The 14,148-nt window shown below is 40.4% G+C and overlaps 1 protein-coding gene across 1 annotated transcript in view; it reads left to right on the forward strand.

Annotated features, from left to right (window-relative positions):
• Lclat1 (lysocardiolipin acyltransferase 1) overlaps window positions 1-14,148 on the forward strand; it is a 101,023-nt gene that overhangs the window by 20,186 nt on the left and 66,689 nt on the right. Inside the window, exon 2 of the mRNA XM_005073574.4 lies at window positions 13,221-13,389. Within this exon, the coding sequence (XP_005073631.1) occupies window positions 13,225-13,389 (165 nt within the window). The 5' untranslated portion in view covers window positions 13,221-13,224. The remainder of the gene's footprint in view (window positions 1-13,220; window positions 13,390-14,148) is intronic.

A 14,148-nucleotide genomic window follows, 5' to 3' on the forward strand; every position in this document is an offset into this window, starting at 1 on the left:
TATATCTCTAGCTACATGGGTCTTCAGTCTTCTAAGTAGCATGGCTATGATTAAAGTGGTGACTGGCTGCTGACAGCTCTGGAAGCTGTGCTTGTCACCTCCACTCTTGTCTATGCCACCATCAAGCAGCTTGTAGCACATGGTCCATAAACCATTTTTGTCTGCATGAGTAAAGCTAACTCTGCCATGTGGCATGCTGTTCTGCTTGGAGACTCAGCCTCTGTGTGCCATGGCGGGAATCTGCCCTGCTGTGTTCAAGCCTGACTGCCACAGCATCTGTGCCCTGTGGCCTGCGTGAGACTGAGACTAGGAAGCCCAGTGTGGCTTCGTTTCCGTGTGTTCAGGATCCTTTTTAAGCTTTTGTGGAAATTCTTGCCAAATGTTTGGGCCCCATTTGTGGACGGAAGTTTCTGTCCTGCCTGGTCCCCACAGCCCTTTAGTCCCAAGTAAATATAGAGGCTTTTATTAAGTATGAACTGTTTGGCCAATGGCTCAGGCTTTTTACTGGATAGCTCTATCTTAACTATTAACCTGTGTCTATTAATCTATGTATCTCCACTTGTTCTTGGCTTATTGGTGATGCCCAGGTCCCTTTCTTCCTCGACAGCTACGTGGTGTCTCTCTTGAGACTCCCTCAGTGTCCCTCTTTCCAGAATTCTCCTAGTCTGGAAGCCCCACCTATTTTCCTGCATGGCTACATCCTGCCTGTCCATTGGCTGAAACAGCTTTATTCATCAACCAATGAGAGATACATATTCACAGCATACAGAAGGACATCCCCCATCAGAGAGGCCATGCATGGGAGAAGTGGGCATAGAGAAGGGCAACTCTAGTCAGAGCTGCTAGTTTCTTTTTCACACGTGAGTTTTCATGGACTTTTCAAATGAAGGGTTCCACGGCCATTATCTATAATGTCTCTTTGAACAGATCAGTTTCCATGGCGAATTTATAGGCTGCATGGTTTTTAAATTGAATTTTCAAAGATGTGTCTCATAAAATCCTAATGATTGTACTGTATTGCTCTGCCTTTGCCTACGAAATAGAAGAGTTATACTTATGATGAATACTTTAAAATGTTATGACTATTAGTTGATTTTCTTCAGGTCTCAGAGCTTTTGTTACCAAATGAATATTTTATAGGCCTTTACATTAATTTCTTCATTTATGTTTTTATTTGTTAATGATAAGAACATGCTACATGAAACATTTGAAAATAGATGGATAGAGTTTCGGTCATTCTCCATCTGCTCCTTATTTTTATTTTTGCTAGTCTAAGGAAAAAAAAGTCACAGATGTAATACTTTAATAGTAAGGCAGACATTCTAGATATTAACCCTGTTATTATTTGCACAAAATATAGTTTGTACATGAACCAAAACCCAGTCATTGTTTTTTCAGAATAAGCCATAAAAAAGTGTTTTGTAACAGTTGCAGAGAATTTCATGCTGATAGAATTCAATCTGACATGCTTTGAATAAAAATGGATAACTCCATTTAGATCACAAGGTGCTGTAGAACTGTCATGACACTCCAAGTGTTTCTGAAAAACAAAAGCCTAATACAAGGATACACACAATACAGAGACCCAACTATTTGTGAGCAGATATCTTGGCTTTTAATTTCCCAATTTAGAATTAATTTCTAGAAAGGAAAATGCCTATGATATATCTCTGGTTCTACCTTGTTGCTCCAGCATGATGTCTACATGGCATGGTTCCTCAAGTCCTAAGGTGACTCTAGATCTGCTTTCAGATCTGAGGCCCCTGATGAGTAGTTCTCTAAGGAGTAGTTTTTTGTACCTTTCTGGCTACCAAGTTCCTGCCTGATACACGTTAGGGAGTTTCTCTTCAAGAAATAAATGTACGCACATGGCTTAGCATACAGATCTAAGTGTCAGATCCTTGAATAATTGCTCTGCCATGAGAGTAGATTAAAAGAGAGGCACTTTGGGCCAGGAGGCCCAGAGAAGAGATTAAAGGATCAGGGGAAAAGTTGGTTATATAGGGAAGCACAGCTAGGGAAGGGCCACCTAGCCCAGGGCTGGAGAATTTAGGACAGGGGCCAGGGTGCCAGCCAGAGGGCCCTGTAACAGGTAGGGGAGGGATGCTGGAGAACCTGGCTGCCAGAACTGCCTTTATAAATTAAACAGGCACCTCAGCCATTTGTCCCAGTTGGAAACCTAACACCTGGTAGCCCCTCTTCTGCCTTAACCCTCCCCATCCCACATATCAAACAGACTTACAAATACCTTTATTTGTAGTTTCCGAGGTGGTATTTCTTTTCCCTCAGCAGTTGTGATCTATAGAGTAGAGCTGGCTAGAATTATTCCTGTGTTGGTAATGTACCACTTGACTTTGTTGTTTTCAGATGTAATTACATACACAGTTCAAATTGTGTATACTTACAAAGTTTCCTGGTCACCAGTTTACAGATTTGAGTTGTGCAGCCACCACCACTGTCTAAGTGTGGAACCTCTCTTTTAAGTTCCACAAATAAAGTTTGGACTATAGTCACTTTCCATTTCCTGAAACCTCTGCCTTAGGGGGCCGCCCACCTGTTGTCAAGGTCTCTGTAGCTTCACCTGTTCTGGACATTTCATAGAAACAAAACTGTAGCATCCATGATCTTTGACTGCCATCTTTCACTTTAGCTTGATGTTTTTGTAGGCTACATGTACTTTATTCCTTTTGTGGTCCTGTAGTACTCACTGATGTGCTATATTGCTTACCCATTCTGTAAGTGATGAACATTTGCGTTACTTCCACTTTCTGACTGTTATTAAACAGTGCCTGTAACCTGTGATTGATTTCGTTTGGATATGCGCTTTCATTTCACTTGGTGTACACTGAGGAGCAGAGTTCCTGGGCCATACTGTAACTCTGTGGTTCACATTACGAGACCTATAATAAGTAATTGGAAAAGGAAGCCAGTCTTAAATACCAGCTAGGCGGCATCTTGGCTACCCTAATCATCCTTCCTGAGATGGTTTCACATTGGTCATGTTCCGTTCAGTGTGGGTGTGTGTGGTTTTAACTTTTAGGTCTTAGAAATCTTTTTGTAATAACAGGAAATTGTTGTAGTACAGTGTTTTTGCCGTTTACACAGAAAAATATTGGTGACATTTCATTAAAAATCTTGCATACTGTTTGAAATAATTTGGAAGCAACAGAATCCAACAGAGATCCAAAGACTTCAGTGAAGCTTCTTCAGGACCTGCTAGTCACCCCCACCCCACCCACCTGTGGTATGGACCACAAGGACAGCAGCACCAGCCTGCCTCGTCTGTTGCCCCAGTTTACCTGTGACTGTCCTTCTCCAGGCCCTGGCTCACTTGTTTGTGGTCTCTGTAATGGTCGCCCTGTCACAGCTGGCTGTGTTCTGTTAGGTACAAGTCCTACCTTCCCACTCTCATTTTCTTCATTGTGTCTGCTGAGACACTGGGCTGCGAGACCACATTTTTTAAAAGCCAGCTCCCGACAGACAGTTCACAGATGGACAGATTGCAGACTTTCTGTGAACTTGGCATTTACTGTGTTCTCGGTGTCCCTCTTTCCTTGTTGAATACACACAGGAGGAGGGCTGGACGCCATGCTGCTGCTCCTCATAATTCCTTGCCTGAAGATGGTTAGCATTGGAGAATGTTTGGTGCTTGTTTGCTGTTCAAATGCTTGAAATAACTTTACAAATTTAGGCAAATTCTTTTTGTTTTCCCCTTTTCTCAGTTAACATGGGTTACTTCTGCTTAAAAGTGGAAAGTAAACAGGGACGCGGTTATGTACCCGTTTTGATTTTCCTCACATTTTTAACAATGGTTTCCTGTTAGAACCTTACCAGTAGGGGTCACCTCTTCCTCTCCCCACACTCCCTTCTCTGCTTCCCCAGTCCCCATCCCTACGCCTTCCTTTTATCTCATCCTGTTACGTCCCTGGCCCTCCGTTGCGTGTTGTGACCAGTGAGTTCCATGTCTCATGGAGGAGAAAGCGAATGTGGGTTTAGACATGATGTGACTGGAGACAAATGCTGTGAGATCATTGGATGAGCCCCGTTTTGTTTTGAAGCTGGGTTTTCTTGTAGAACCTAGGTTGGTCTAGAAGTATGGTCATCCTGCTTCAACCTCTCCAGTGCTGTAGTTACAGGAGAGCCATGAAACCTGGCTGAATGATGGCTTCCAGTTGCTTTTGTTAGGCTCAGGATCCTTTGTGGTGTCAGTATAGTTTTAGGTCAATGAGAAGATTTTTATCATTCATGTTTAATGTAATTTAAATTGTTTTTAAATTTGAGTGTAAAATTTTATTTTGAGCTTAGAGTCTAGAAACAATCATTGGCTAAGAGCTTGGGTTATTTCTACTTTATCACTTGATACCCACTTTTGCTTTGATAATAGGGTACAATAGAAACAAACGGGCCTTACTTGGCTTCCTTTTAGTGTGAAGTAGCAGGTGGAAATGCTTTCCTTATAAAACATTATGGAAAACGTCAACTCCCCTTGACTATCACAGTTGTGGATGGTGTCATCCTACAGAGGTGACTGTATATTGCCCTGACAGCCATCCTTGTGGACAGATTTCTCTGCCTTTCATTTAATATTGTTTGGTTTTAGAGACTGGTTTTTGATACTGTCCAGGCTGGCCATGAACTCTTGGACTCAGCCTCAGAAGCACTAGAACTATAGGCTACTCCTTCTGCATCTATGTTTATATTAGCTACAGAGTATCAGGAGCTTAGGGGAGGGGAGTTCACACTCCCCCAAATGGTATCATATCCTTTTTCTGTTAGCAATGTGTCTTGGGCCCAGGTGTGCTGGGATCATGCCTATAATCTCAGCACTTGGAATGGATCTCAAGTTTGAGGTTTCAAAAGAATTCTCTTCAGGAGCTGTTGAGTGCAGTGTAGGAAGCTCAGCAGCTCCTTTATCACAGTTGCTGCGTAGGGGTCCGCAGTGTTGGGTGACTGCCTTCCTCTCTTTCCCCTCTTCTCTGTTGGCGTGACAGTGGACATGCTTGTACATGCAGCTGAGGAGCTCTGAGGTAAACACTAAGCTGTTCCATGGTAGGCACGTTCCATCCATTACAGCTCCTTAGCCAGTTTGTCCTCTGAAGGGCTTGCTCCACTCTAGATACCCTTCAGCCGTGAAGGGAAGGACACTGGCGGCTTCAGAGTATAAAAGACAAAGCAGATACTGACCATTTGTTTTCTTCTCGTGAACTGCATGTGTCCGATTGGGCTGTTTATAAAGTATCTAGTTTAAATTATTATGTCTAGCATTTTTATAAATAGTGTGGAGAGGCACACATTAAAGCACATGTATTTCAAGAGTGCAGTCCTGTGAAACTTCAAAGTTATTGCATTCCTAAGTGTAACCAGCACCAAATCAAGAAACAGCATTTCAGGTGCTCCTCCAGGACCACTTGTCTCTGTCTTGGAATTTTGAGTAAAAAGAGTCACGATATGACATATACTTTCTTCTTTCTGCATACTGACTGGTGAATACATTTTAAGTAAAAGATTGCATTAGGAGTTAGAGAACTGGATATTTGTATGTACTAAATATTTACATAGACTATGTAAGTCTCATGTAGATACAGAATTTCTTCTCTGTCCAAACGCCAAAGGCAGATAATTAAATAAGCACTTTGATTTTGACACCATCCTTGCTGCCCTTGCTCAGTTCCAGGAACTGCCCTAGTGGACTTCCCCGAACAGAGTTATGGCCGGCTTGTTGACTGAGTGTGCTGGGTACCGAAAGTTCTTCTGACTCTATTCTAGTAGATGGAACCGAAGCTTGACCCAGTTCGGCTCCTTCATTGTCCTGTCGCACTTTTTCAGAAGGGGCAAATGTGTTGTTTTTGTAAGACCTTTCTGTCTACCGTGCCTCTTTGTACCCGAGAAATCATATTTCCTCTTGCTGCTGTAGGAAGGAAGAGTTGACGTGGTTTGCCTCTTCTCTGTCACAGTGTCTCTGTCTTTTCCCCAAACAGTTGAATGGTCCGCAGCAAACTCTGTGTTATCTTTTCAGCTTCTGAGTACTCAATTGATAGAGAAAATATTTTAAGTTTAAACTTAAAAGAAGCCTTTGTCCTGATGCTTTGTGTATTATTTGTGTTAAGAATATTTTGAATGGAATTTTTAAGTAAAGTTGTTTCCTGATACCATGCTTTAATAAAGACTCAATTGTATGACTAGGAAGTAAAGATGAATAACATTGGTAATGGTGACATTAGATTTTAATTTATTTTAAATTAGTAGTCTGTTTCCTGAAAGAATTTAAACTCAGTTATAATAAAAGACATGTGTGACAATGCCATTGAGAATAAAAATGAAAGCTGTAAGAGAAGAAAGAGGTAATCATAAGCTTAGTTTCTAGAAAGGATTGTTCCACTTAGCTCCAATATTTCTGTCCCTTTACACCAGAAAGGAAAACAAGTACAGCTCTCCTTGGGGGATAAAGAGACATTCCATTTTACTGGGCAAAGCAGTTGTATTTTTGTTACCAGGTTCTGAAAAAAACATATGGGCCCTTGTTTTGTGTAGAGAAGCTTATGTAAATTCTTCAACAGCAGTCACAAGAAATGCAGATATGTCCACACAACGGTGTTGTGCAAATTAGTATTCATGCATGGACTTAAAAGAAATTAGTATTTGCATGCTGAAGTGCTGAAGTATTTCACTGTTAGAAAACAGTGATTTAGTGATGACTGTGTCTGGTGTGACGCTTCAACAGCCAGTTCTCACCTGTTCACACAAGGAACGTGATGGGCGTCTCTGTAAGCGGCTATGATTGTTCGCTGCTTTTATTTTCACTGCTGTTTGATGATTTTTCCAATAAAGACTTATCCTATATGCATGTATATGCAGTCAAAGAGGTTTGTGCCCACATTTTCCTTTTACAGATTTGATTTTATCATGTGAGTCTAGTTGCATGATGCTTACTAGTTTAGCTTAGAGAAATTATAAACTTCTTTGATATATTTGCCTCAGCTAACTCTTAAGGATTGTCTTTTCTGTAAATAAATAGGGATTGGAACAAATATTCCTAACCATGGATTGATTAACTTGTTCTTGATATTATTATAATTAAAATATTTTAAGTTGTAAAATGTGTGTTTAGTCTTAAAAACTTAGACTAATGGAAAAAGTAAATGAATTAAGGAGTGAAAGTTCTCTCCATGTCTCATTTAAGAGTGGGGCAGACCTATAAAAAATTCATGTTGTTGCTAATGTAACATATATGAGATGTGAAGAATGGATATCGATAGTCTAAAAATACTTGGTGAACATACATATTTGTCACAGTCCTTAATAGAATGTCACCAGTATCTTTGAAGCCTTCTGTGTGTGTCACCACAGCTATTATCTATTTATATAAGTCATTTCCATTTTTTTCTTTAAAAGTTTATTGCCTACCTACGTATTTTCCTGTCTGTCTACTTACCTGCCTACCTACTTTTTTTGTTTGTTTGTTTGTTTTTGTCTTTGTGTTTTCCCAAGACAGGGTACCGCATGTGTAGCTCTGGCTGTCCTGGAACTCTGTAGACCAGGCTGGCCTTGAACTCATGGAGATCCACCTGCCTCTGCCTTCTAAGTGCTGGGATTAAAAGCATGCACCACCACCCATGGGCCCTGGGTGTTCTTCTTTGTTTTGTTTTGTTTCATTTTAAGTGAAAGGTAAGCTACTGCCATCATTAGCTGAAGACTATGAGGTTCTCAAAGGCGCTGGGGCAGCTGGGAATGATCATAAAACTTCATTGACTAGAGAGTTGGTCAGATCCTCTTCTTGGGGAAGCAGTGGGCAAGCATGCAATGAGTTCTGGTAAACAGACTCAGCTGTTTACCCTTCGGGTGTTGACTGTCCAATGGGGATGTGTGTTCCTTCTGCTTAATTCATACCTCACAGGAGTAAGTCCAAACAGACACCTGAAATGGATAAAATGACTTACACCTGTTTATCTAGAAACCAGGTATGGAAAGGACAGCATCTACCCTAAAGAAACAAAAATATATAAAAATCAACTGTCATTTGCAAATGACAATCATACAGTTTACAACCTGATTTTTGAACTCTATGTTGTTCTGATGGGTGCCATAGAATCTGCTCTATTTCCTCCTCAAAAGCCAGACCTACAAGGCAGCACGGGTTTCTTTATTCTTGTTGGGTTGGTCAGGAGGAGCCCTTGAAGGAGTTGAAAGGGCAGGAGATTGACATGAGTTTTGTCTGCATATCTAGTTGGCTGCTTTGTGCAGTAATCTTGGGTTTATTATGTCATATGTCTCCCCATCAGATTTCTAAAAATTCACCTAGAAATATTTGTTTCAGCTTACACACACTCTCTGTCTCTGTCTCTGTCTGTCTGTCTGTCTGTCTCTCTCTCTGCACTGTCAAGAGATATAGCAAAGTCCTTTTATTTAGATCCTTAAATTTACAAATCCACTATAGCATAATACATACTCAGAAGAGAATGGAAGTAACTAGAATAAAAGTCCTTTGAGAGGATGCTAGCCAGTTGGCTGGAGTCATTGTTACTAAAATGACTTTTGTTTTCATTTTTTAAAGTTAGTATACAGAGTACTTGGTTTTATTATATTTTCACATCATGATTTGCTTTTATACACTTGTAGTATTTAAAATAAACTTTTAGTTTGAGTAAGATTATAGATTTCTTCCATGTTATAGATGTTTAGGTTGTATATAAAATACGAAGTCTGTGGACTTTGTTTTTGCAGTGCTTGGGACTAGATCCCCAGTACCTTGTAAGTGTTCCTACACTGAGCATGGTCCATCCAAGTTACTCAGGGGATGGTGCATTCACTGTAGCCAGGCAGGTCTTGAACCTGAAATCACCCTGATTCTGTGAGTGGTAGCTGGGATTATACATCTGCTCCAGCAAACAAGGCAAATCTTTAGATATTAAAGCGGTAAAGACCTTGAACCTGTATAAAGTGTCTGATGATAAAAGGAAGCCTATATTCAAATTAGCTGAGGTCTTAGAGAAGATCTGCCTAAGCCTCCTCATGTGACAGACGTGCTCATGGTCAGTTGTTTGCAAACCGTGTGGTTTGTGTCTTTGATAGCAGTGTTTCTCAGTCCTGCGATTTTGGCCATAAGTCTTATGAATTATCTATTGTAACGTTCAGAGAAGGCTCTTAACAAAGCCAGGCTGTCCATGTTTGTGTCACCTACACCTGTCTTAAAATATAGTCATAAGCCTTAGATTTTTTCCCCCACTCCTTGTGCCAGGATGAAATATTGTTTTTTCCCCATCTTGAGTTGGGTGTAGCTTTTTCCCTAGGACCAATGCTCTTAGGATTTCTTGCATACCAAGAACCTTGTTGTTCTTTTAAACTTCAGCAATTTCTAAATCTCTCCACCTTGCTGTTTCAAATTTGCACGAACCTGTATGTTGTTTTTCTCTGAATTTTATCTCTCCTCCCTCCACTACTTCCTCCAGGAAGATGCCTTCTTGAATACTATTCCTTTACCCAACTGACTGAATGTTTCACGATACCTCTATTATAACTGTATCACAGTGAATCTCTCGTGTGAACTAAAGGATATTAAGCTAAGAAAGACTTAATGAGCCTTTCACATTAAGCTCCTGTGAACTTTTAAAATTCAGAATACTTTTTATAAAGTAATAAAACTTGGTTTACAATTATGTCTTTATAGTGTGATTCTAAGTATGTGTGTTTAATTACAAAAATAAAGCGGTCTTGAAAAAGATTTATACTATAGCAGACTGAGTATAGACACCAACACCAGAATCCCTAAAGCCAATTCTCAGCTTTGCTATTTACTTGAGCAAATTACTTTAACATTTTTGAGCCACAGAATCCTGATGTCTAGAATAGGGGTAATACAAATACCCAGGCCATGAGATTATTGTAACTGTTAAAGTTTATTCAAATCAAATACATGAAACAGTATCTGGTATATTCTAAAAGCTTAGAAAAATATTTTAGATTATTGAAGTAATTTGAAATATAGAATTTCACAAGAGCATAGATTTTATCTCAGTCATTTAAAAAAATTTTATTGTGAAAATAGAGTATCACTATATAGCTCAGACTGGCTTCAAATTCACTCTGCAGCTTTAAACTCATGATCCTTGCCTTCCACGTGCTAGATTATAGGCAGGATCACAATTTAAAATGCCCAGGGCTGCTGAGCATGCTGCTCAGTGGCAGAGCTGTACTAGGTATCACGAAGCCTGGCTTCAGTGCGAGCTCCACAGCAGGAAAGGAAGGAAGGAAGGAAACCCCTGGATGTGTTCCCACCATTGTGCACTGTGCAGTCAAGAAACAGCAGTTTGGTCATCTCCCAAGCCCCGGGATTCAGACCATCTCTTCTTTGCCTTTGCCAACCACTATTTGTTTTCCCTCCGTGGGTTAGCCTTGCCCAGAATGTCTTTTGTGCCTGGCATCTTTAATTTTTTTTTTTTTTTTTTGGTTTTGTGAGACAAGGTTTCTCTGTGGCTTTGGAGGCTGTCCTGGAACTCACTCTGTAGACCAGGCTGGCCTCGAACTCACAGAGATCCGCCTGCCTCTGCCTCCCGGTGCTGGGATTAAAGGTGTGCGCCACCAATGCCCGGCGGCATCTTTAATTTAGCACAGTGCATTTTAGAGTATTAGGCATATATCTTCATTGAGTACTAATTCAGTATCTGCTCAGCCTCGACTGGCAAGTTAGTTCTAGTTCTGTGCAGTTGTGAGGAATGGTGCTATAAAGGATTATGTAGAACCTTTTGTGGGAATATAGTATTTTATTTGTACTGGACAGTCAGTGGATTTGATATGGTGAGTATAAATGTAGCATTTTGTAAAACTGCCAGGCTGTTTCCCAGAGCTCTGTACAATCTTTGTGTTTCTACCAGCAATGTGTGTAAGTTCAGATCATTGCACATCTGTGTCAGCCCTTGACATTGTCTTTTATTCAACGTTTGCCTATTTCAAATAAGTATGTAGCTATTCTTAACATAATTGACCCCCAGTTAGAGTACAGAAAGGGCTATGAAATGTATTCAGAGAAGGACACACAGGGAGAAATGAGATCACCAGATCGAGGAGGGTAGGGCTTGTGCTTTGCATGCAAGAGGCCCTGAGTTCCATTCCTTGATGTATGAGACCTGGAGTGATATATTATTTATGATTTATGAAAGCTTGACTAAGGAAAAGCAAAGTCAGCCATGAGCCTTAGAAACCAGACACACACCTTTAATTCCAGCAGCCAGAAGCTAGGAGGTGGTGGTACATATCTATCCTAGGACTCAGGATTAAGAGATAGATGGATTTCTGAATCCAAGGCCACCCAGATCTACACAAGAGTGGATCAGTTTAAGAGAGTTATAGCTCACACCTTTATTCCCAACATTAGGGAAGTATATAAGACAGAAGCAAGGTCTCAGAGAGGCATTCATTCTCCAGCCTCACTGGAATAGGGAGGATTAATTCTCTATGCACACCAAGGAGAGGCAGCAGTTTGAGACTTGGTGAACAGCTCGTGTGTGGAGCAGCCCTTTCAACCTGAAGTAGAGGTGAGAGTTAGTGGCCAGCTGCTTTGCTCTGATCATCAGCTTGAAGTTTGAACCCCAATATGTCTCGGGGTCATATACTTATTCATGTTACAGAGAACTGTGTCTGGCACACAGTAGGGATTTCTTTATATGCTTATTGTTTCATAAAAATGAGTGAATGTTCAAGTCATTTTAGATTAGGTTGGATCTGTAGGAAACCATTGCAGTCATGTGATAGATCCCTTCATGTAAGTTTGTCATTGTTAAAGTACAGCTAAAGGCTGATGCTGGTCTGAGTCTCAGCTGCATGGCAGGAGGGAGGTGGCCTGATGTAGGGGGAGGCAATGGCAGGCGTGTGCTCCGTGTTTAATTAGGAAAGCCCTTTTAGTCTCCATGGGACTCAGATTCCTTGCTGTACAACGGAAAGATTTCATCTGGTGATAGCCAGGCCATTTCATTATATCTTTTTCCTTATAATCACTTCAAATCAGAAATTGGTAAGGAAGAAGCATGCAGGAGTTTTTGATGAGGATACTGCCTGAGGCCATAGCAGTGTAAAATGTAACTGCCAGGAAGGTTAGGAGCAAGTGTCTAGAGTTAGCTGGTGACTGTCTGTCTGTCTGAAGTGACAGACAGGAAAAGGTAGGTAGAGGTTTTCAGATAGAGAGGAGCATTGGAGGTGATGGTGGTGGGTGTGTGTATATGAAGCAGGTCTGCCTGTGTTGAAGATTGGGGAGAAGCTGCTGCTGTTACTTTCAGTGAGAAGATGCAGTGATGGGGAGGTTTGTGGGAGCACAAGTGTCTGGCTCTGTGAGTTTGTCCCACTGCTTCCTATCGTCTCCCCCCATGATTTCTTCCTTCCTCCCCCTAACTGTTCCCATCCAGAAGTTCTCGGTAAATATTTGTTCTCTTTTTACTCTGTAGGATTTTGTGTATATACCATCAAATATTGGTAGAAATTTAAAACATGTACTTGGTACCAAGTTAACCTTCGTTCTGTGTCAATTTGTTCTGTTTAGGTTATAGGACCAAATGTTGGAATTTTCATTTTTAACCATTTCCAAACATTTGTTTTAAAATACCCATGTTAGGTTTGGTGTCTTTTTCTTTCTTTCTTTCTTTCTTTCTTTCTTTCTTTCTTTCTTTCTTTTTTTTTTAGGTTGGGTTTTAAGTACCCTTAAGGTAATACTTTGGCAGCTGACTACCCAGCAAGCGCATAGAGAACCCATCTGAGACTGGGTGCCCAGAGATTTGACTCAGGTCTCATGTGAAGAATGGACACTTCCGGATTCCTTTCTTCCAATTTCAGTGTACTCTGTGAGAATGCTGTTGCTTGTAGGTGTGCCCTCACCTTAGGAAGACTTCTTCATGCATTATTGCAGCTTCTAGGTAGAAAACAACCTCTGGAATAGTAACCTAGGAAAGAGAAAGACACCCTTTTACGTTAAATACCAATTGATTAAAAAGAAAAAAGAATTCTTACACACCACACAACATTTTTCTGGAGAACAGACCTTTAAGTACTCTTTATAGAGTATCAGTTTCTAGTGTACTGGCAGCTCGTAGGCCTGTAGAGCAGGGAATTCAGTCTCCTGTAGCTTGCATCAGTTTTCAGTAGCTTCATCATTAAAGATTATTGTATGTATAATTTTGATGGAACTAGAGCAACTAAATGCACAGTAATAAAATATATTCTTTGGTTTTATCTTTCAGAGTCATGGTGTCATGGAAGGGGCTTTATTTTATAGTCTTCCTGTTTGCGGGAAGCTTTTTTGGAAGCATTTTTATGCTGGGTCCCATTATTCCTTTGATGTTTATAAACCTGTCATGGTATCGCTGGATCAGCAGCCGCCTTGTAGCTACGTGGCTCACACTTCCTGTGGTAAGTTACACGTCAGGAAAGGGTCTGTTTGCTTGTGGTGGGTGGCCCATCTCTTGTACTTTTTTAGCATCAGAGGTTTGGTTTTCAGGGAAACAGAAGTCCTCAGTGGTCTTTAGTAGGCTTGTCAGACTTAAAAAGAAGTGGGAAAATGGAAAAAAATAGAAATACAAACATTCATGTCCTTAAAGCAAACCCATATAAAGAACCTTACAGAAAACTAAGAGCTTCCTTCTATATTCTTCATGAATTTTCTTTTATATTTTATATAATAGGAGATATAACATCTAGAAAAACATGTAAATCTTAAAGATTGCAGAATTTTTACATCATTAAATTTTATTCCGCATTTCCATTTTATGCTTTACAAAGCAGTGACACATATTAAGATTCTGTGGGGAAGGGGAAAGAATATCAAATTCTATTGTATGAAAAAATTCAAGTAAAAATGTAACACCCTCATGAATAAAAAACATCTTTTAAACTTCTGACAGAGATGTGATTGATTCACTTCTTTCCAGTAATTACAAAAATAAGGAACATTAAAAATCAGGAAAATGCGATTTTTCTCTGAAGGTGAGGTTAATAGCATAGGTAAGATCAAAGAGTGTACACAATGGTCAGTAAAGTCTTGGAGACTGGCACTCTATAGTTGCTCCATGCGCACCTCCCTCTTATCTTGAGCTGATGACTGTCAGCTTCCAGTCCAGGTTCCTTCTCTGGGACAGGGAAGGGGTTGCAGTGCGTCAGTGAGCACCGTGC

This window comes from Mesocricetus auratus, unplaced genomic scaffold (genome assembly GCF_017639785.1).
Source record: "Mesocricetus auratus isolate SY011 unplaced genomic scaffold, BCM_Maur_2.0 Super-Scaffold_100024, whole genome shotgun sequence".
NCBI lineage: Eukaryota > Metazoa > Chordata > Mammalia > Rodentia > Cricetidae > Mesocricetus > Mesocricetus auratus.